The 23,825-nt window shown below is 44.0% G+C and overlaps 1 protein-coding gene across 2 annotated transcripts in view; it reads left to right on the top strand.

Moving 5' to 3' along the window:
- The first annotated feature begins 211 nt into the window (after positions 1–211).
- Positions 212–23,825, top strand: part of LOC138491214 (zinc metalloproteinase-disintegrin-like VLAIP-B) — a 253,879-nt gene continuing 230,265 nt past the window's right edge. Inside the window, exon 1 of one of the 2 annotated variants that reach the window (XM_069617601.1) lies at positions 212–463. In XM_069617601.1, coding sequence (XP_069473702.1) covers positions 412–463 — 52 coding nt within the window. In that variant the 5' untranslated portion in view covers positions 212–411. The remainder of the gene's footprint in view (positions 464–23,825) is intronic. The other variant, XM_069617600.1, reaches the window with a different exon arrangement.

The following is a 23,825-nucleotide window of genomic DNA, read 5'->3' as shown; positions in this document are numbered from 1 at the left end:
GAAGGGGGCGGTGGAGGTGTTTTTTTTTTGGTTACCACTCGAGGGAGGGAATCGCAGCTCCTCTGTGTGACTGTCACCCGCGGGGCCGAGCGCGCCCTGGAGGCCTAGGCAATATCGGGTTTCTTTTTAATCGGTTCACACACGCACCGCCCCGTTTCTGCGAAGCAGTGGCATGTGCGATTTAGCACGCCGAACTTCCGCCTGCCCTGGCATTGTTGTAACTTGAAGAGTTGTGCAACTCCTTCGGCAAACAGCCTGTGCCTGAGCGCAGGTGGCGGAGGAGGCGGGGGCAGCGGATAAAAGGCAATGTTGACCCTATCGTCTCTCCAGTGAAGAAGGGATCCCGGGTCAGCGCCTGTCTGTTTGGAGTCAGGCCTCAAGGAACTTACCTGCCCCAAAACACCGCTCACGATGCTCACGTTTGTCTTGGCCTCCGCAGTCCTGCTAAGTGTCCAACAGCGAGGTAAATCGATTTTATATTTTTTTTTGTGTGCTCCCCTGCCACCCTTCCCTTAACGAAAGCACCTTTGTAGCCATGTGGCCCCTCCTACAATCTAATTTCAATGGAAAACATGTTTTACGTTATTTGAAGGTTTTCGGCTTTTGTAGTGCGGGGAGTACAGGCAACGCACAGAATTTCCTTTGGGAGGGGTTTGTTTTCTTTGTCAATTTGAATCAGCTCCTGTAGCTACACACTCTCTAAACGAGAAACGTCTTTATAGTGCGTACCCTCTAGCGTTCAAGTCTCCCTCAGGCCACCTGACTTCGTGACCTGAGGGAGACCAGAACGTATTTATCAAAACGCCCCTGCGTGTCTTCTTCGCGGAACGGGGTGAAAAAAAAAAACAAAACCGGACAGAGGTTTTCCATTATATTTCAGAAGCGAACGAGCCTTAAATGCAAAGTTTAGAATAATTTGGTGCAGGGTACGTATTTTGATTGCAAAATACCTGGGCATCTTGGTGTTCTGTGGCTGTTCTTGGCATGAGAAAGAGACCCATGCGTGGAATTAACCAAACATGCGGAGTCTGCCTAATAAAGGCCGCATTGTGGCAAGAGACCCTTTTTCTTTTTAAGAACACAAAAAACCGACCCTGGTTCTAAGGGTGTCGGTGAAAAAAAGGAGACCAAGGCACGACCCAGCTTCGCACACAGCAGGGGTGCGGTGTTGGGAAGTGCGTAAGGCCTGTCTGCTATGTGGTCACCACTGTGACGCAAGAGACCCGAATACAGGACACAGACGGGCGTTGGTCAATTTCACAAGGCCCATTTCCCTTTCTCGTTTTGTTGTAATTTATGCGTCAGCTTCAGGAATAGTTTGTAGTATTATCATTTGGTCGGTCAAGGGACTGACATTGCTATACTGAAAATCGTGTGCTTTATCAATGTTCTTTAATGACATAACATGATTGTAATTGGTTATTTATAATGCACTTAATACCCAGAGGTTTCTAAGGGCGGAGATCGCACCTGTGTTGCTCCACGTCACCTGTCTTCCAAGGTGAGCGCGTTGCCCCTGCGCTATCCTCCCGAGCTACTTGTGCTCCTACATAGCCTACTTGTTTTACGTCTCCTTACTGATTACAGGTGTGGTGTGGGTATGTTAATCGTCACCATGTTTTAAAAAAGGCCGCACCTTCCTTACGCTTTCATGGGAGAGCGTATGAGTGGGGATGTTTTTGATGGACCTTTTAATATTTATTATGAATGGAAATGCTTCGTAATCCTCCATTATTCCATGCTGTAGTCCTGGTGGCATGGTAGTATGCCAGGGTCTGCAACATTTGGTGTGTCACATGTTTTGGACTACCACTCCCACCAGCACAGTCAGAGGCGAGGCAAGCGTGTCATGGGAGTCAGGCCAAAACACTTAGAGCACATAAGATTGAATACCCCGTAACGCCAAAGGCTTTGTTTTAGTGTCATTGTGATAACACAATACATGTGAGCCGTTATGTATTTCATTTCAAACGTCTATAGTGGCTGAAGCTCGACATCCAGAAGAAAGATGTCATAATCTCGTATTTTGTTTTTTACCCTTGTAATAAGTTATTGCCAAATTGCCAGGTTTTCAGGACACTATTTGCTTAGTAGCACTAGCCAATCGGATAACTTATAGTGTTTATGCCATTCTTAATCCACTACAAGCAGTTATAGAATTAACAGGATTATTCTGGCATTCCTTAGTTTGTTATGCTGGACGAGTAATGCGCTAGCGTGGCCCTGAAAGTGGCAACATTAGGGGTCCTTGAGAAGTGGTGCGAGGAGTAAATGGAAAAAGAAGGAAGTGTACACTAGGAGTGCAATTTTGGTTGTGGGTGAAGCAGACGTCCATGAAGTGTTCTGAGACATAACAGTACACCGGAACCCAGGTACAAACATATTTGTCCTGATGAAGGCTGAGAAAATGACAGCAGTTATGCACTCATGAGGCCGAAACACTATGTTCTTCTAGACAGTGTAATTGAAATACATTGTAAAATCTAGCCAAATCATAATGTGTATTAAGATTATCACTGATCAGGTGGTGACCAATTAATATGTGTAACTGTGATGAGCGAGGGTCAACAGACCTATTTGTTTATCCCATTCCTGTGTCTCCATAATTGTGTGGGGACATATGAAGGTATCTTCACATTTTAAGTGGCTTTCCTATGTAGATATGTATTGCTGATTTCTGAATAAAAGGTGATGTCTAATATGTGATGTTCTGAATAAATGTGTTTTAACAAATGAATTGAGTAAACCAAGAATATATTTCTGCAAAGAGATGAGTGAGATCCACACTTTAGGTGGGAAAAACACAGTGGTTGCATTGTTGTTGATTATATTGCGCTGCCCGGGAGACCAGGGAAATATCCAGGTACCCCTTGATAATGATTTGGCTTAAATCGGACAAAGGGCCTTGCTAAAGTAACCCACAGTCTAGAGTTGCAACCTGTAAGCAGGATGCTGGGTTACATCAGCACCATCAGGTTGGCCCCCACCCCTCTATTTCCTTTCCAGTGTATTTGTATTCTTTCTATAGCACGTGTCCTCTGACCACTTTTATGTTCTTCATTTGGTGCTAATTTTCCCCTCCTCTGATTGGATATTGCGCTTTTGGCATTTTGGTGATTGCTTAGCGCGTTGGCAGCTATTGGTAGACCTACCTGCCAAGGAGGGACCACTTGTATTTAAGGACACAAGGTTTAGACAGGGAGGCTAAGTCTCAAAGACTCCCTTGAAAAGCAGATTGATGTCTTTTGTGAATGAAGGTGGTAAGGCATGCCATACAACTAGATGCAGGGCTGGCCATACCTCTGGCTGCACCTTGGGCGATTTTGGTACCCCCCGCCCATGGAATTTAAAGAAAAAACTAGTGTGTGCAAGTTGCCCAATTTTGGGCAGACTTGAGCTACTTTTTGTAGCAGAAGGAATCATTAAAAAAATTAGGTAGGGAGAGTGAGCCAGCTGACGGCATGTACGGATTGTGGGGCTTTCTAGGCATGAGCTCTGCTGGGGACATTTCATGCCTGATTCAGACCTAGAATGTCCATTAGGGGGATACTGTATCAAAACACCACTCCCTGAAATCTAGGTTTAAGGCCACGTCAGTGCTATAGACTAGTATCTCCTGAATGAAATGAGACATGTATGTAAGATATCTCTGTGTGGGGGCATGATCTATGCAATCAGTGATGCTAATCTTTGTAATGATGAGAGACCAACACTGCTTGCTTGCAGTCTAGTCTGCCGAACTGCCTGGCATTGAGTTGTGGAAATCGCATAGAATCCCTTCCTAGAGCTTACAGCAGATATGCTGAGGCAATACCCACACCCAATGCCAGTTCTGCCACAGTCACCCTGCTATGCAGACATGTCTGGTACAATCCATGGCTGGCAAAACGATGTATATCATCCTGTTAAATCGAGTGATATGAGACTGAGGGTGGGGCAATGCAACAATAAGTGAGGTGAAGTGAGAGGAAGTACCTCCTTCTGCATTTCAGAAACAAATATTGGAAAATAAACCTAATTCAATCATCTCAAATCAGGATCTATGTTGAGGATATTCCAATTTATTTTTCAAATTCCTCAACAGGATTAATCAACAAACATATAAACAGTGTACACACATTCATACACATTGTTCACCCCCTGAGGATCCACATATGGTGGTGAAACACATGTACAGGTTTCTCTTAAAAAAATGTACAGAATTTTCCTGCTGAACAAAGTACACTTTGATTTTGGATGAACACTATGCATTGTTTATTACGAAATACAGCAAGAAAATAAACACAAAATTGAATGTGTCATCCTTGCTTGATGCATGAAATCTAAAGATCAACCTCCTAGCTATAATATTACTGTTGGGCAAACACAACAGTGAATCTTTAGTCAAGGGACAAGGAAACCAACATTAGTTATTAGCAAACTCGCCAAGAAACGGAGCCATTGTTTGCCAACGCATTGACAATAATGCAATTCTAGTTGGTAGCCTCATGGCCCGCTAACAGAGGAGCATGAATTGCCACTGTTTTGTCCATAAAATCACAACATCTGGCTCATTCTTAAGGCCTCCTTTCCACATGGTGTGTCCTTAATCACTTTCGGACTGGTTCAGTTAAGTCAGGGTGGGTTTACATTGTTTGCACAGGGCCACACAGTTTGTCTAAACAGTGAAGCCGGGATATAACTCCCTCTGCAATTTAAACACTTGAGCAGACGCCTTCCAAGCTTTACTTGGTACATGGATTTAAGTTTTGTATTTTAAGCCTTACAATAATACTGACTTATCGAATGTACTTGCAAACTATGCCATTTGCAGCACCCTGACCAGATGGAAATCCTTATAGAAGGATGTTGTGCTCGAAAATGATCACTAGTTCCTCCTCCCAGGCATGCACGGTTCCTCATCCTCGCTAGTGCTCTGCACAAGTAAACAGACCCGCCCTGCGTGAGCACTTTGAGCAATTATGTATGCAGCCCGCCAAGCTGACTCCTCTTTGGGGTGCAGTAACAGGTGTGCTCGTCATCAAACTGAGGTCGGACTCAACAAGCATGGAAGGTTGAGTCTGCGATAGGAATATGTAACCCTTGGGTCACTTCCAAATTTGCATAGCCTTTTCAGAAATCGCCCCCCCCCCCCCCCGCAAAAAAGCCATGTTGTGCACCGAGCCAGTAGTGGAACTATGTTTCCTGCTGGCCTGCCTCTGCTCCCCACAAACCCCATTGCCACCCCCCGTGTGCAATCCAAGCCCACACACACACCTGCTGTTTAAGGGAATGTGCAAGTTTCAACTTCATCCTACACTTTTAAAAGTAAACCATTTCCGGAATGATTTATTTTGAATAAAAGCATAGGAACTTTCAAACCTAAAGTAGCGGAGGAACGCTCCCGCCCACTTCCACCTCACCTAAAAAGGTGTGTGACATGTATTGGGGAATGTCCACTTCTGCCATCACTTTGTAAAGAAAAATAGATGTTGCACTTTTCATCCACAATCCGATGCGGTATGTTCCAAGCACAGTCCTCGACCCACTCCAGCAAACCACTCATTGGGAGTAGAAATGCACAGCTCCTTTCTTAGTTTCCAATAATTCGGCCTCTAGTATGCACCACACAAAGGGACATTGTGTGTTGTATTATCGCAAAGGAACTACAATGTACTCTACTAAACGATGCACGCGAAAAGGTTTCTTTGACTAGTGTACAATTAAAAGAATCACTTCTAATCGGAATTTTGGCAGTGAAGTACATAAGGTCTCGTGAAGTGACTTGCCCAGGATCACACCGTTTGGGCGAGCTTGCATTTGGCCAACGTTTACAGGTCATCAGTTTAACCCCTAGGCTACATCTCTTCCCATTCCATCTATATTCCTACACCAAAGCGCACCGATTCCTGCAGACTCGTGTTTTCAAAAGTTAAACTCTTGCATTTTGTTCAGCAATACTGACTTGATAAGAGCAAACCCAGAGGGCAAATCTGCTTACACGTGTTATTCACTCTAAAAGGACACACGAACCTAACCGAGTAGAAATGTTGACAACGTGAATACAAGAGTGTGTGTAGATTAAAAATATACTGGGGAGCATTACATGTGCACAATCAAATGCGAGGACGGACAACTGTAAATGTGAAGACCAACTAGCCAGACTTCGCCCAGGAACAGACAGTGTGTATGTTGAAATCGGCGAATTAAAATGAATTTTCAGGAGTAATTATCTGAATGATTTAAAAAAACCATACATTCTACATACTTTACAGTGAATGATTATTGTGGCGTTGTTCCTATACATGAAACACCAATATAACTTGTCATCAGAATTTTGCTCATTGGGTGGAACACTTTCTGTAAAGAGGTCTGTGCCTGTCAGCTATTGGTATGGATGGCATGCTGTTTTCATCCCATGGTAAATGAAACTTCCTAATATGGCAAGCCGTAGCAGCTAGTGAGGACACTTTGAAGAGGGCAAAAACAATTCTGATCTTTTTTAATAGTGGGGTCCTGGCTCTCTGCATGCCCGAATAAGGTTTACTTTGCATCCCATGCCACCTATTCGACCCAGGCCCCTATGTGCCTGCGAAACCAAAGAAAGATTGGTTCACCATAAAATGACCGAATTAAAAAAAAATAGAAAGTAGAAATTAACTAATACATTTTTGTTTTTCTAATAATGCGGGGGGAGATCCCCCTGATCCCCCCCCCCACACCTTCCTTAACTAATAACCTTGCCCCACCCCACACCTATATTTTAATCAAAACGAGAACTCTAGAAAAATAGGTAAACATATGTGGTAATTTCTTCCCATTTATTAATTATTATTTTTTCGTATTCGATCATTTATACAGATACTGCAACATTCATGTCTACTGGTTGAGAAATGTTGTCAGCGACAGATTCAGGAAGATTCGTGTGTGTAATTATGATGCGATTTTGCAACTGGCAAAGTGTCCCCTTGATATTCCTTATGGATGTTTATATTCCTTATGATGTTTATATTCCTTATGATGTTTATATTCCTTATGTTTATATTCCTTATGGATGTTTATATTCCTTATGATGTTTATATTCCTTATGATGTTTATATTCCTTATGATGTTTATATTCCTTATGTTTATATTCCTTATGTTTATATTCCTTATGTTTATATTCCTTATGATGTTTATATTCCTTATGATGTTTATATTCCTTATGGATGTTTATATTCCTTATGATGTTTATATTCCTTATGATGTTTATATTCCTTATGATGTTTATATTCCTAGATGTTTATATTCCTAGATGTTTATATTCCTTATGATGTTTATATTCCTTATGGATGTTTATATTCCTTATGATGTTTATATTCCTTATGATGTTTATATTCCTAGATGTTTATATTCCTTATAGATGTTTATATTCCTTATGATGTTTATATTCCTAGATGTTTATATTCCTTATAGATGTTTATATTCCTTATGATGTTTATGTTCCTTATGATGTTTATGTTCCTTATGATGTTTATATTCCTTATGATGTTTATATTCCTAGATGTTTATGTTCCTTATGATGTTTATGTTCCTTATGATGTTTATATTCCTTATGATGTTTATATTCCTTATGATGCTTAGCCATAGACTAGTTGTCTGCGTGAAAAGTAACTGACTAGGGCCTTGTTGATCGGCAGGAAAGCAAGAAATGAGCGAGAAACCTCTGCCCACTTTTGTCATCTAACATTACTTCGTCAACAAATCAGTTGGGCAAGGTATTCTCTTCTTTTCTCGTGTGTTTTTTAAACGATCTTAACTTTCCCATTATAAATGTAAGATCTCAAGTGGTGGATTTGCAGGGTGACGTGGGCTTGGAGGCCAGGGCTTCTGGAGTATCTCACACTTGACATGGCAGCTCTTGATGGATGCAGAGAGAAGGGACACAATGCTCACAGGTCTTTGTGTCGCTGAGAGGCCACACACTATGTCCGAGGCCTTGATTCAGCTCTTGCTCTTAAACGCAGCAATGATTTGGATTCTGGCAGGAGGAGTCTTTGTATATCCAAAGTCACCGAACGAACAAGTCATCAAACGATTGGTTAACCCCATCTCGTTTGTTTCTTTGCAGTATTGTACCCTTACTTGATCAGGCCACCTGCTCAATGCCAGAATGCAAGTGACACTGGGCAATTTAGACTATAACAGCAGAGCCAACTTCCAGCCCCATTTTTTGTTGTTGCTGCAAGTCCCATGATCCCTCCTTACGCGCTTTGCATGCTGGCGTGATGGGGAGTTGGAAGCAAGAACATCTTTGGGATGACACCGTGTCTAACCCTATTCTATAGCATTTGCCAGTCATGGTGCGGGCACAATTAAATAGGACAATGCATTTTGATAACCAAAGAAATCTAACTATGTTGCATGTCGGCAGCGAATTGGCCACCATGTTCTGTTTTTTGTTTCTCTGCCGGCTAATATATGCAGTTTGTTTTTTCTCCAATATAAATGCAGGGCTGTTAGTCACCCTATGCAAAGAAACTAGTGTGTGCTTGATGTGCTAGTGACATGTGATATGGTAAACTGAGGCCTGTAAACTCGTTATTCTTACCAAGAAAGCTGGCGAATTTTGCCAGAGGAGAAACTGAAAAAGACATTTTAAATTTCTTACAACCCTAGCGTAGAACATGTTTTTTCTTATGAGTGGTTCTTAGTGTGCAGCAAAATTCTCTATGTAAATGCTTCCTTAAAATGCTCCTGCAGTAGATGGGGCCCAGGAGAGCCATGGCATCCAAGCTCTTTGGTCATTCATAGAAATTGACAAAACAACTCTGATACAAAACGGCATTTCTAAGCCCACCTTCTACAGAAACTGCAGACGGTCTTCTGAGGCCATCTTGTACAGAAAAATATTCTCTTGATTGAATGTTTTGGCTGAGCCCCTATTGGGATGATTTCAAAGTACGCGTTTGTAAGACCAACACATACATGAAGCTACTCTTTAGTCCATAATGTCCACAATCCTAGTCTAGATTTGACTCTCACTATGGTTTAAGTATCTCATTAGCTCACTTCGCATAGGTATTGTATGGCTATTCTCATTCTGACACTTATTGCAGATCCTACAGTTCATGGCAGATGGCATCCGTGTTGAATTTCAGTCCTTTGCTTATCACTGATTCGGTGACCACGGCTTAATTTAAATAATGGATTCCTTTCCTTTGTGAAATCATGCAGAATAATGATTAATCTGCAAAGGTTATATAGCAGAGAGCTCTTCAGTGTATCACTTGTGGCAGAGTAGTTCATCCGTCTTGTGCATTAATTTACTTGTAGCTCTACTTTTCTCATTGCAGAACAGTGATTGCAGAATGCCATGTCAAGAAAAGGTGTAATACGTTCTACTTTAAAAGGGCAGATTAAGTTCTGGCCTGGTATGCATACTTACCTGTATCCTGCACATGAACAATGTTATATATTTTCCTCTTTTTGTCTGGTGGCAGGGTAGGTGACAGGGTAATCTCTCAGAATAACACATACCTTGTTAGGGAATGGTGACTGAGAAGACGACGAAATTTTAAAGCCACACCAATCGGCTATCCTATCAGTGCCAGCTCCCTGAGCCCAGACTAACTACTTGAGGACAGGAGGAGGTTTTCCAGTAAATCCTCGTGAGGATGGGTAACACACGTCAAAGGGGTACTTGCATACAAAAATCCAGTCTTGCACCAGGTTGCTACCCCTACAGAGGGTCGCTGAAGTAAGAGTGCAAGGGAAAGGTGTAGAGTTTACCATCTTGCTTTTCCGTTCGTGCTCTTTTCCTTCTTGTCACCCAACCCCCATTTCTTGCAGGGCAAGGAAGGCACTCCGGGTATTATGCAAAAAGGCAAGAGTCAGATTTAAAGGAATAGGAATTGGATCCCTCACAGCAGGCTTACTTTTGTGTAATCCCAAGGGATTACACAAAGCTAGTAGGTCTCCCACTTTATAAGCTAGCAGGTCTCCCACTTTATAAGCTAGCAGGTCTCCCAATCCTTTTTTGAATTCATTAGGCCTCTTATTGGAGAGCAGTCTATTTGTCCACCAAGTTGTGAGGTGAATTTAGAAGACATCTAAGGTAGAGGAGAGCTATGTCCGCTAGCCATCCCCATGGAGCAGTGGGGGTGGCTACAGTTCGGACCAATGTCTGCATCTCTGCCTGCTGCACTGGAGCCAGGCACCTCACTGGCAGTGAAAGAACCCCCCCCCCCCCCTTGCAGGTGCCAACCACCTTCTCTAGAGTCGAGGTGCAGAACTAAAGGACTTAACCTGTCCTGGAGCCCTTGGATTGGAACCCCTTACAACCAGAAAGCCCAAGAGCAGCTGGAATCCTGTTCACGCAGCTTTGAACCTTTGAGCCATGTATGATTCCCTTTGAGCCAACATGGCTCATGCTGCTCTGCACGCTTCACATCTTCCAATTGCTCTCCTACATCTCCGATCCGGCTCAGTGCCGCGTCACATCAGTAGCACTCTTAGCCCATGTCTTTACCGGCTCACCTCTATGATGCCTTTGACTCTACACATTTTTAAGCGGGCCATCAAATCAACAGGATCTTGACCCAAACCGAACAATGAATTCAACTGCTGGAAGTCAACATGTCACATGCTGATTCTAACCAGCGGTAACATCTCAAACTGGCTCAACTGCTACTCTGAACCTGTTTGAACCTTCACACTGCAAAGAATACTGATTCACACCACTTGGAGCCTTGTGTCAATGCTGACTCACCAGGTGGATCATCATGACTCAACGCATCTCAAACTCATTTTGACCACAAGGAAAGCGCTTAGAAGCCCTGTATGACGTTGTCAAACAGGCAAAGACCAAGGATAAAGTACTATCAATAGGCCCTGCCTCCGCTTAGGAACATAGTGACATAAATACCACCATTGGGGAGGAAGGATAGCTCCGGGGCAACACGTTTGTCTTGGAAGCAAGACACTGCAGCACAACTCTGGTTCGAATCCCGATTCCCGTGCTTAGAAACCACTTGTTGGTATTAAGCCCATTATAATTGCCATCCTTTTCTTGAAAGGTATATTCTTTAAACTGTGATATTGGTGCAGTTGCTTGACTGATTGCTCAAGAATCTAAGTGCTAGTCTTTACCATAAATTGCGTTGCTCTATTGCCAAAACGTATACGTTCAGTGCATTTTTACACTATGGTAAAGTTTGTCCTAGTGCTAATCACACATGTACTGATGCTAGTGTTTGCATTATTAACACCCCTCCTCCGGTCCCCACACCCAATGTTTCCTTTTGCAATCTTTAGGCCTAAATCCTTTGTGCTCAATCAAAGTTGATGATGACTGGCAGAAAATGAAAGCCCAAGACTCCTGAATGTTGGACTGGTGATGTTGAGTCACCTGGAGGCGGAGCCAGGATCGTCTGACATATGGGGCCTGAAGCTAATGTAGTTCTCTACCCGGTCTATGCCTGTATGACTGCAATAAAGAGTACCTCAATATGGCAGGGATTTCGTGGGTGCATAGTGTTTGCTTCCCTTGTGTAGGCGTTCCTCTTCTTTCCCTATTGTATGGCAGGCACTCTGCACTGCTGAGCACGTGCTTCCCTAGTTTGGAAGTGCCTCACTTTTACTCCTGTAGGATCGGGAGCTGCCCCTGGGCGCAGACTTTGTGCTTGCCCAACATTTCTGGCCAGGTTTTCAGATTCCTTAACATTGGGCCCGATTTTCCAAAGTCTGCCCTGGCGTGAAACAATCGAGCAAAGGAATCCAATTTTGCAGCTTGGATAATGCAGATTGGCGAAAAGTGGGTTTTGTCACCATCTGTATTATCCCAAAAACCGTTTTCACTCGGACAAACAATAATGTGGGTATTTTTTTAATTGTTTTTTTGTTTTTGTACTGTAGTTGCTTAGTAACATGAAAAGAAACGTCACTTCTTTTCTTGTTATGTTACTCAATAAACATAGTACAACATTTTAGATTGTGACAAAAAAAACAGGTTTTCACCATTCTTTGCTATCTAAGCAATTGCTAAATTTTTTATCACTGGTGCAAACGTTACATAACCTTTTCCCTGAAGTGTCCCAGATGCATTCTGTGTTTACTGGAAGAATGGCCTCTGCTTCAATTCCCGAGTAACCGCATTGCCACTAGTTTTTATTTATCGTATGTGAGTAAAAGAGGACAATTCAATTTCTCATTTAGCGCCAAGAAGCCACGCTGGCACGACAGTGCACGGTATAAGAACCTGCGGCATAACACAACATAGCATTGTGGTTTCTGTGCTTACCTTGATGCATCTGACCTGCAACACCGATTCACCCCTTCCTTCTATTCCAGCACGGCCATGGAATGGAACCCCGATCCAGCATGTCTTGGGGTGCTTTTCTTAACCTGCAATCCCCCCCCCCCCACCTCCTTCCGCAATGTGAGCCTCGGCCTGACATTACGAATTCACGTGTTGCGGCGATCTTGCTCCAATTTAAATGGGGTGTGTTCGTAAGCCTGGGGCTCCACTAGATCACAAGCACTCTGAAGACTATGGGCAATCCCCGTGGACTTATTCCAATCCATTTGATCTGCTTAAGGGAATGTGGGTTGGTTGCCTTGGGCGCAGGGAACCTGTTTGTTAAGTAAACGTTCCACAGTTTCCTTGGAATCTCAATCCTGGGACCGTATTACAGAAACATTTCACTGGTGCAAGTGCACACGTGCACGATATTCACACTGGAGCAAATATTGCCCTTGTACATAGGGAAATGGTACCCCCAGTGCAAATACCATGCCCTGGTGTGTACAGGGAAAGCATTGCCTTGGTGCAGTAGGGTGTTGGGCCCCATTGCAATGTTTGCCCAGTGCTAGAATACCATGCACAATTGTGCTTGAACCATAGCAAAACCTCTGTAATGCGGTGCGGGTCAGGTCTTCTGAAGAGTGCAATGAAGACTCTGCCCATGTAAGAGAGCACGTTTGCCTCCCTTCCATTAGGATTTGGATGCAACAGACTTTCTCGCCTTGGAAGCAAGACGACACAAAGCAACACAGGTTCGATTCCCTGGGTCCACGCTTAGAAACCTCTGGGTATTTAAGTGCGTTTCGTTTAAAAAAAGGCAACTAAGGCAACAACACAACATTCTGCAACAGCGCCTCGATGCCCCAGGGCTGTGTGAGCGTTTAAAAAAAAAACAAAATGCAAAAAAATGCAGTCGATGTTCAATAATCCGGCCGTTCCTTGTGGCACGTCTTTTGCTCCATCACAAACAGGGGAGACGACTTATGAATTTCCTGGGGGGGGCCCAAATACAGGAAGTGACATCACTGGCAGTTATATGACCGCAAATTTGCATATAGTCGCCAACTCGGTGCAACGGCGCGTGCGGAGGGGCTGTGTTGGCGCGCGCAGCGCAGAACAGTGGAAACATTGGCTAGCATGCGCTGCATATACTAAAGACAAGAAAGACGGAGATTTAAGCCTTCGAGTTGCATTTCAGTAAGACATCACTGCCCCTACCCCACCGCTCTATAATCGTCCAGCAACACAACTAGGATGGGGAGAATGAAATGCTTGCTATACAGAAGGTACAGCTGCAAGGTGGAGTACCACCACCACCACCACCACCAAAAAAAAGTTCCCAATTCAAGGGAAACGAGAAGTAAAGATGTTTCCCGATTAAAAACTACCAAGCAAAACGTGTGTGGTGCCATAGTTCAGTAAAACATCCAAAATTCAAATTTACAATAGTGCTGTGTAGATTGGCCAGCCATAAGTGAAATTTGCTAAGATGTTACCTCTGGGTAACCAGATAGAGTTAGGGAGGTAGCTTAATCTTAAACCTTTCAGTGGACACATCAGATGTGTTGCTGAAGTATAATGCACTCCTGGCTGAAGTATCGTGTGGTTTCAGACTTGAGGAGGGGGGCGGGGGGAGAGTGTTAACTGCTTTTAACATTGTAATTTACCAGAAATTCTGATAAAGTAGTGTACGATGTTAAAAAGCAGTTACCCAGGCTCACCCTGCACCCAGGTGATGTTTGGGACTGATGGAAGCACACGCGTCTAAATGTTGTAGCCATGGCTGTCTCCATGTTTTAAAAACTCCCACTTTCCGGGTTTTCAACATTCATTTGAAACACCCCTTATTCAAAAAATGAAGGAATCGGTAAAAAAGTCAATGCTGAAAAGCCTATTTCGCACAAGTAGTAAGACCCAAAGAGTAAGAGCGACTGTATAGCAGACCATGCCGATGTAGGATACTCCAGGATTACCTTCAGTCAAAATTCACCCACTGCAATGTTCCTATATTCAGATTGCAGAGTAGTGTCCGACTGAACCTCGATCAGCTCTTCCTGGCCATCAAATGGATGATGCACCACCTCCTCTGCCAGAAAAGTCTGCATCACCCAGTCATTAATGCCAGCATTTACTTCAGGGAAGTATTCATCAAAGCTGGACCTTAATGTTGCTAGGTGGCTTGCCCAGCTACAACTGTTCTTTTGCAAAGGTCTAGCTTCCTCTTGAAGGCAAATACTTTTTTATTCATTCTTTCCTCTGTGTTCCCATGTCCACAGGAATGCCCCCAAAGGTGGGATTGGGAGTTTCTGGGGTGGTGAGTTCTAGTGGGCTTAGTTTCCTTTATAAAATACACAAATCACATAGCATGTCAACCAGACAATGTATGATTGTGTACAGCTTAAAGGAGGCCACCTGCCCAAAGCAGCACACCAAGAGATGTATTTTGGAACACTCAACATTGTAAACACACCTCGTTTAGATTGTAAAGAGTGCTTGTGCTGCAATTACAAGCACCCAGTTAATAAAGTCCAGACTTAAAACACTTGATCTGCATTCAGTGAGTAAAATAACCTTATAAAAATAAAATGAAGCTTTGCATAAAATTACAGAGAATTTTGGGATTATCAGGCACTGGCAAGCGGGCTCTGCTGTTGCTGTGGCAGAAGTGAGACTTGCAATGGCGACAAATTTAAGGTTAATAGCTGCCATTTATCAAAAGATGACAGGCCAGCATAGATCTTAACCACTGAATGCCCACTGAACAGCTATAAATCCTTCGATTCTCGGCCGGGATTCCAGCCGCTTTGTCCTCGGCGGGGGGCGTGGCAGCCCCTCAGCCAATGAGGAGGCTCAAAGCGGGGCCATCCTCGCTCCGAGCCTCCCCACGACTGGGAGGCTGCCTTCGTCCCCCGCCGGCGGACTCGGGTAAGCTTTTTTTTTTTTTTTTTTTTTTTTTTTTTTTCTTCCCTTCCCTCCCTCCTCCCAGCCTTCCCAACCCCACTTACCTGCTTGCTCCTGCATCCCCGGTGGGGGACGATAGCAGCCTCCAGCAGTGTGGAGACTTGGAGCGGGGCCATTCCCCGCTCCGCACCTCCACACGGCTGGAAGCTTCCATCGTCCCCTGCCGGGGACGCAGGTACTTTTGTGTGTGTTTTTTTTTTTTTTCTTTTTTTTTTTTTTTTTTTTTTTTCCCTGTCTCGAAACGCTGCAGCGTTTCGGGACAGAAAAAAAGGCTTTTAGTGCCCCGGTCACGCACATAATGCGGGCCGGGGTACTAAAAGCTATATTATCCTCGCGGCGGGGGCATTACCGACTAAGCGCGGGTCTATAACTATGGGCCCCGGGGCATTACCTGAGTCGGTAATGCCCCCGCCGCTCGGGTCATATTGCTTTTATATAGCACTTACCCTTAAGCTCTTTTTTATAGAACAAATATGTATACAATATCACCCAACCTGTGTTGGTACTTATATCGACCCAAGAAGGATGAAAGGTTTTTGAAGAATAAAAAATTTGAAAAAAATGTGAAAAAAATGATTTTTTTCCGAATTTCTTTTCAAACCGGCCCAAGCATGACCTGAAACCGGCCCTTACTCCCCAGGGATGATTTCGGCCAGGCCAGGGGCCAATCCGACCCTGCTGCCACCACCCAGAGTGCGACACAGGCCGGGCCTTTGTGGGGCCTCAGGCTCCATTAGGAGCCTATTCATGAAGACAAAAAAAAGCACACACATTCTTTTGCCGCGACGACCATCATCGAGGCAAAAGAAGGTGTGCGCTTTTTCTTTTGTCTTCATTAATAGGCTCCTAATGGAGCCTGAGACCTCACAAAGGCCCGGCCCCTGTCTCACTAAGCATGTGTGGCAGGGGGCGTGGATCGGGCTGCTGCTTGTTATTGAAGCAACAGCCCGACCCTTTGGTCGTTTATCCTCTTCTTTTCAAACTGTGGATTCGCGCGCCCCCCCCCCTGGGCATGAAGCTGCAGCCCACCAGAGGGGCGTGCCCCACAGTTTGAATACCGCTGCGCCTAAGCCCTCCCCTCCAGGACCATACACCAATGAGTCCTAGAGGGGAGGGCTTAATCGCACATTTTCGCGATTATACCCGGCCGGAGAGAAGTGATGCAGTATCGATGGAAAGGGCCATCGATGCTGCATCACTTCTCTCTGGCCGGGGGGGGGGGTCTCCGCCACAACTTGATTTTGCCGGGGGGGCTTGGGCCCCGGAGCCCCCCTCTGTACTCGGCGCCCCTGATCACAAAGTCCTACAAATGGCTGAAGTGCTCTGCGGAACTGCTACCGTAGCATAAACCAAAAACGGCAGGTTTTGAGCATGGCTTAACTGTGTAGGGGGCACTGTGTCATTAGCAAGGGGGAGTGACGTCACAGGACATCAACATATACAATGATCACTCAGTTATGCGTCTGTACTGTTGTATGCTTCTGTAAAGTGCTCCAGTGCTGCTCGAAGCTAGGTCCATGCTCAATAAATAACCTAATAATACCAAAGAGAAATCTGCACATTTGGTTAAATCTCTATCCCAACTGAAAGTGCACAGGGCAAATTAGCATTTGCCATGAGAACGGATGTTCCTTTTGGCTTGCTGCGTAAGTATAAAAGGTGTGCACCTTTTATGTCTAAGAATCTGTAACGTAACATTTCCTGTACAGCAGACGATCCATATGAGACAGTTTGCAGCTTCGTTATAAGATAATGATGTGTTATTTATATAGCACCATAATCCAAAGCGCTTTACAGAGCAGATATTTACATACAATATCACCCAACTGAAATTGGTACTCATTTATCGACCTCGGAAGGATGAAAGGCTGAGTTGGCCTTTCCGGGATTCGAACATGCGACCTACAGATCCTGCTCAGATTGCAGCTGCGAGTGCTCAACCCGCTGAGCTATCTTACCGGCGTAGATAAGATAATCTTGTAGTGAAGTGTTGTCTTCACAGCCGCTCAATCTGGATGTGATCCTCAGACACGACACAGAGGACAGCACGTTGTGTTTGTTTGTTTGTGTTTTTTTTTTTTTTTTTTTTTTTTTTTTTAAATTTCATGTTCAATCTGATCACCATAGCACTCTCTTTAGTAAAGTATTGTTCATGTATTTTCATGGCCCTGGCTAGTGAGCACGAAAGACATGAGTAGTGGCTGCGGCCACCTAGCGGGTCCAAAAGAAACATAATGGGGGAACATGTACAGCTGACACACAGCCGCAGGCCATGGCAAGAGACATAAAAGAGAAATGGGAAGACACAACCCATTGAAATTCATGAAAAAACCTTACTTAAGATGCAATTAAATTGCATAGACTTAACGCAACAAACCCTTGAAATTCAGTGGATGTGAGAAGTCATGACCAGCTCAACTCAGCACATTGCCGTTACAAAGCCCATGAGCACATACAGATTATAAAACTGGGGATTCGCAATGATATACAAAATGCCATCATGGGGGACATCAACGGGAGCACGCTGAGTTAAGCTGGTCATGACTTCCGCTGTATTTCAAGGTTTGTGTTGCCTTATATCTGCATTTGTGTGATCACAGTAAATGTAAAGATTTTTGGAATAGCTAAAATTGGTATAGATCATTCTGGAAAAAATGACAGGAACAGTTTAAAATAGCTCTCTTCTTTTATAGTTGGTGGTACACATTTCCTGAATCGCTAAAAGGAACAGTTTTATTGCAGTATACAGTTCTTGTGTCGCAACTCTTTAATGCCATCAGTGATCACTTTTTTTTTTTTTTGTTTTTTTAATCTGGGTAAGTGAATCACTATGAAGCAGTACACATGAGACCCTTCTAAAGTGCTTAACTGGAGGAGGAGATGAAAGAAGATGCATCTGATCCATGTTGACATCCTCTAAAAGTTAAAACTTGCGGTTAATTGTGGAAACTGGGAGAATGTACAAATTGTTCTTATGATCATTCTTTTACCTTAGTTATTTCACTTTGTTTTTCACAAACTGCTTTAACCATTTTAATTTCTTAATGAAAAAATGCAAAGCCACCAAAGTGGACAAAATATTACTGTTATGTTTCACTATTTATATAAGGATATAGTACTTTGGCTTGCTGCTTTCTATTTATATAAAGAAATAGTACTTTGGCTTGCTGCTTTCTATTTATATAAAGATATAGTACTTTGGCTTGCTGTTTTCTGATGAGAATGTATCCAATCAGGCTTTGCCTGACCAACAAGGCTACATCAGGCAGAACATTACTGGAAAGGCTTTCCCATCCTGCCCCTCCTAGCATTTATCATAAATAATGGCAACACTTGGCTGACATCCATTGTTTTGCCCACCTCTCTCCCCCCCCCCCCCCGCTGATGATGCTACTGCAGGTTTTTTGTTTACACCTCATGCTGAGAGGTTAGAATACTTCCAGTTCAACATAGACATTCATCGTTACTGACCTTAATTGATTACGTTCGGAGTGGAGTAACACGAAGCATATGTTATGTGTCTATATTGCCAAGATGCCTAGAAGGAGAATGTTCTCATTACCAATATAGGTTATGTTCAGCAAGGCCAGATAACCTATGCTAAAATAGCTGTACTATGCATACCATAATCTGCCTTGAATTTACAAACTTTACCCAAGGATTCTGGCTTTTCTTTGCTTATTGGGCTAACTGAAATTTGTCACTGCTTGCTTAAGTATAGTGTTAAAGGCCCAAAAACAACAAAAAATAAATGCTATGCAAATTTTAAGGGTTTTGAAGTCCCACAAAGAATAACACACCTGGGCCCCATTATGGGTCCAGCGGTAACTGTGCGGGTGCTACTGGCGGGTTGTCGCTGGACCTGTAAAAAAATTACTGGCACCTAACTTCCCAGTGCCACCGGGCCATTCCAAGTCTGGCGGCCGGGAAGTCAGGCGCCAGCAATTTATTTAATCCCCACTCCCATGGAGCCGAATAGGACTCTATGGAAATGGGGACACAGAAGCACTGACTCGGTTGTTAACGGTGGCGGTGCTTCCGTGGTGGCTTTGCCTGCCGTGACCGTTGTGCCTAGCAGGTTCAAACCTGTCTGGCACTGCGGCCCCAACAGGCAAACCTGTAGTTTGCTGGTCCGGAAACAATGGTGCCGGTAAACTTACCTGCACCGTTGTTTCCTGACTGGCAAACTTCGAATGAGGCCCATTGTCTCTTTGGTTGATACCAAGTGATTTGCATTAGTACAGAACTTTACAAAATGAATTGCATGCCTGCTGCACCATTAGTTGGGTGTCACTCATGTTGATGTGTTCATGACGGTTGCGAGAACATTTTTTGTTTTGCAACTTTCCCGCCACAGTTTCCTATGGAACCCCATTTTTCTTTTGCTCTGTTTTTGATCCTGCTCTAACTTTATGAAGGGATCTTGCCCTTTCCTCACTTGTTATTGTGAAACTGGACAGTACTTCAGAGTACTGGTATCCCTAGGGGCTTGGAGCCGGGGGCGTCTCAGTTAAGTGTTGAATAGTGAAGGGTGAAGAACAGCCTCTTTGTCTCTTATCCATGAGCCTTTGCTTTGCTTGTCTGGAAGTACCCATTGCAGCTTCTTCTCAGCTTCACCCTCACTATGCACTTCTCATGCTATTTCTTCCTTTCTCCTCTACTTCTCTCTTCACTCTGCTCCCCTCAGAACCATCTTAACTCCCTCCACATACCTATCATCTCTTCTCCTCAACGCCACCACTCTTCTTGCTCCATTACCCTTCTATTCTCAAAACCTAATCCAACCCTAACTTCCATTATACAACCTCTTTCTCATCTACCCCCAGTGCCTCTCTATTTCTCAGACTCCACGTCACTATGCGTCTACATCTCACTCTTTCTATTGCTCTTTGGAATGCACAGTCTGTCTGCAATAAAACTGCCTTTACCTCTGACTTTTTCCTTCTCTTGACCTCACTACCCTTACTGAAACCTGGATCCCTCCCTCTAAAAATGCAACCCTCGCTGCTCTTCATGACTCTGCCTACACCTTCACTCACTCTCCCCGCCCCCCTGTCATGGGTGGTGGTGTAGGACTGTTTTCATCCTCCAAACATCCTATCGCAACTATTCCCCTAACTCCTGCTAATTATCCCTCATTTGAGCACACAATCTTAATTATCACTGCCCCCAACTGGCCCAGTAAGTCAATTATTCAACTACATCTCCCAATGAATTGTCTCTCTGCCTCTCGATCACCACCACCATTGTCATTGGTGACTTCAACATCCCTTTTCTCTCTGCTGCTCTGTCCACTGACTTTAACTCTCTCTTAAAAGGATAGGACACAACAGGTTTCTCTGGGAGGGGTTTTCTCAGAAATAATGTGGCTGAAATTTGGAGTTCCTAAGGGATCATCATTGCTCCCCCTAATTTATAACCTGTACTTCCGCCAGGTATTTGACATTTTAAGGAGACATGGTCTGCGTTTCCACTCCTACGCAGACTATAACCACGTTTACATTGAGATAGATAACCTTTAAGATGCATTTGAAAGAATTGAGCAATGCATGAGAGAAATTAAGAGGTGGATGACAAGCAATCAAATACAGTTGTCTGGATCAAAAACCAAACTGATATTGTTTGGACTGGAAGGCAAAATGAGTCGGGAGAAACAATTGCCCCCTCCTTTAATATTAGGGGAAGAACTGCACTACTCAAAGAAAGTAAGAAATCCTGGATGTCTGCGGCAGGAGAACCTGGGTGGTGAAGCACACGTGGATGCAAAGGTGAAGGCAGTATACCATTTACTGCGGGTGCTGAGAATGTGCTCTCATTGTTCCAAAGGCAGATCAGGCAATATTAGTACAAATTCTCATTTAGACTATTGCAATAGCCTGCTGGCAGGGCTCCCAGGTAATCCGATTAGTAGACTGCAGAGATCCCAGAATGCAGCAGTTAGGCTTATTGGTCATCTAAGGAGGTGGGACCATGTCTCTGCCCTATGTAGATCACTGCACTGGTTGATGGTCGAAGACCGTATCAAGTTTAAGGTGGCATGTCTAATGTTCAGGTGCATTAATGGTCTTGCACCTGGATATCCTGCAGCCAAAGTGTGCGCCTACTAGCCTACAAGAGACCTGGGACCGGGAGACAAATCGCTGATGTATATACCCCAATCTAAACTGGTATATAAAGGAGATGGGAGGTTCACTGTATTCGGTCCTAAAATTTGGAACCAGTTACCACTGGATATCCGAGCCTGTCCATCCATGACACTATTGAGGAAGAGGTCAAAAACCTTCCTATTTAAATAAGTCGGCTAGGGCATATACCTTCTGTAATCTATACATACTATGTCTGTTACATAGTTGTCATCTGTGCCCGAATGCAGTTAAGTATGCCTGGTGCGCGTAAGTAATAACAAATCTTATGCTTAACCCCTCACTATCTTCTGTCCACTCTCTGCCCTCCCATTCAAATGAAAACTACCTTCTTCTCATCTACTTTCAACTCTCCACTTCTAATATCTCCCAGTGCCTTCTCCTTCCGATCACTCTATCATCTGTTCCACAGTCTTCACTCCTGCTTCTTCCTTGCTCCCTGCAGCTACTATAACTATTACTAAGCACAGGTTTCCCTCCTCTGAACTCCCTGAATACCTTTCTGACCTACACCACTCTCTCGCCTCCTACACTGACCTCCCCTTTCCATCCACTGACGAAGCCATCAAATACTGGATGGTGTCTCACTTGCTCATGCTCCACTCCACTAAGACTGTTCTCTATCCATCCAAATAGCCTATCTCTTCCTCGTCTCTCCTGACAACCTTCCTGACTCGGCTCCCACACATCACCTTGGCGTCATCTTTGACCCTTTACACAACTTCTCCCTCTTCATCTTCAAATCTGCCAGTGCAGCCAGCCTCAACCGCCTCAATATCAGAAATATCTGTCCTCTTCCTTTCAATACTGCTTAACAGCTAATCTCTTCCTTAGTTCTTTCTAGATCTGACTACGGTACAAGCGTCGTCTATGGCCTTCTCAACTATGCTTTTTCACCCCAGGACAAAGTCCTCAGCTTCGCAGTCAACACACTTTTCAACATTGCTTATTTACCTCTATCTCCTCAGCCCATCAGCAGATTGTCTGTCTATCTATGAAAGATAGGGCTATGTATAAACCTTTCTCATCTTCAACACTATCCATGGACTCGACCCACCCTACCTATCTGCTCATCTCACTCTCTACTCTCCTCCTTGCTTATTAAGTTCATCCTCTGCTCACCTCCTTGCCACCACTTGAGCCCCTACGCTCACTCTTGTTGCCAGTCCCTCTCATCTCACTCCTGTACTCTGGAATGCTCTTCCTCTACGTCTCTGTACTACTCCAACTCTACCACCTTTTAAATCCAACTTCAAAGCTCTCTTTCCTTGTGAAGAAGTTGTTTCCTAGCACTCTTCGCTACTGCAGCACTCTGTTCTCCTCTCTCCTACCCTTCATAGACAACCCTATAGCCCTTTTCTGTCACCCCATCATCCTTAATTCAGCACTTTCTCCACCATCCAATTCCTATGTCATTCTGTCCTGTCCTCATCCCTGGTTTGCTTTCACCTTCCCCTGCATTTGGTCATCAAGTCACCTTCTCTCACTGCATTATAAAGGACCCGTGTCCTCTACTCTGTTATCAATGGCACATTCTGTAACTGATTCTGGCCCAAAAATGCATTGCTTTAACTGTGATTTTTGTATTGATAAATAAATACATTTTGGATACACAGAGGGCTACTGCAGCTGTTCTTCAGATCTACTTTGGATCCAAGAGTCCCTTGAAGAAGAGCAGACTGTTAATGACCCATCCTGAAGTGGTGCAGCATCCTCTCCAGCGTCCAGTCTTTTGAAGCCCTGCTCCTCTGTCTGGTCTCCAAAGACCATGAACACTGCTATAGGCTAGGGGTGTAACGGTATAACAGTATACCGTTAATGATACCGTGAACCACTTAATTGAACAAAAATAACCGTCGCATTGTTTATACCGTGTGCTTTTCAATCTGATTTGTAAAGGCTGCAATAAGCAAGTGCTGCACAGTCTTGGTCTTGCACTGTTGGATGTGCCGTCTGTAAAGTAGTTTCAGTTGGAGCAGTTTTTAATGCCATTCCATAAACCACACGTGCCTGACACAAAATCAATATGTTAGCAATAGGAAAAATAAATACAGTGCTAAGAAGGAAAAAGGTTTACTTTGGGTTGGCGGCTTTGGGGTTTATATATTTATAATGGATAATGTTTACTAAACATATGACAGTGGGGGATTACCCAGGCTCTATCAATGAATTTACATATAAGTCACACTGCGAAATTCACTAATCTCTGTGTGTATTCCCTGCTGCCATACCAAAGGCTAACATGTCCGTGATTACTGAACACCTTTTGGCCCACAAGTAAACCAAAGGCTGTAACGTAAAGGTGTGTGTGTGTGTATGCGCACAAGCGTTTACTACCATCAGCCTCCATTGATCTGTGGCATGCAGGTTATCAAGATGGCAACATATTCATCTTCACCAGTAGCCAGTGGGGGAGCTAAAAGCCTAAATGACCACTTAAGAAAAGCTTTCAGTTTGCT

This window comes from Ambystoma mexicanum, chromosome 10, assembly GCF_040938575.1.
Source record: "Ambystoma mexicanum isolate Mex_15411 chromosome 10, UKY_AmexF1_1, whole genome shotgun sequence".
NCBI lineage: Eukaryota > Metazoa > Chordata > Amphibia > Caudata > Ambystomatidae > Ambystoma > Ambystoma mexicanum.
Note: the sequence above shows the minus strand (reverse complement) of the source record. Positions and strands in the feature narration are given on the sequence as shown.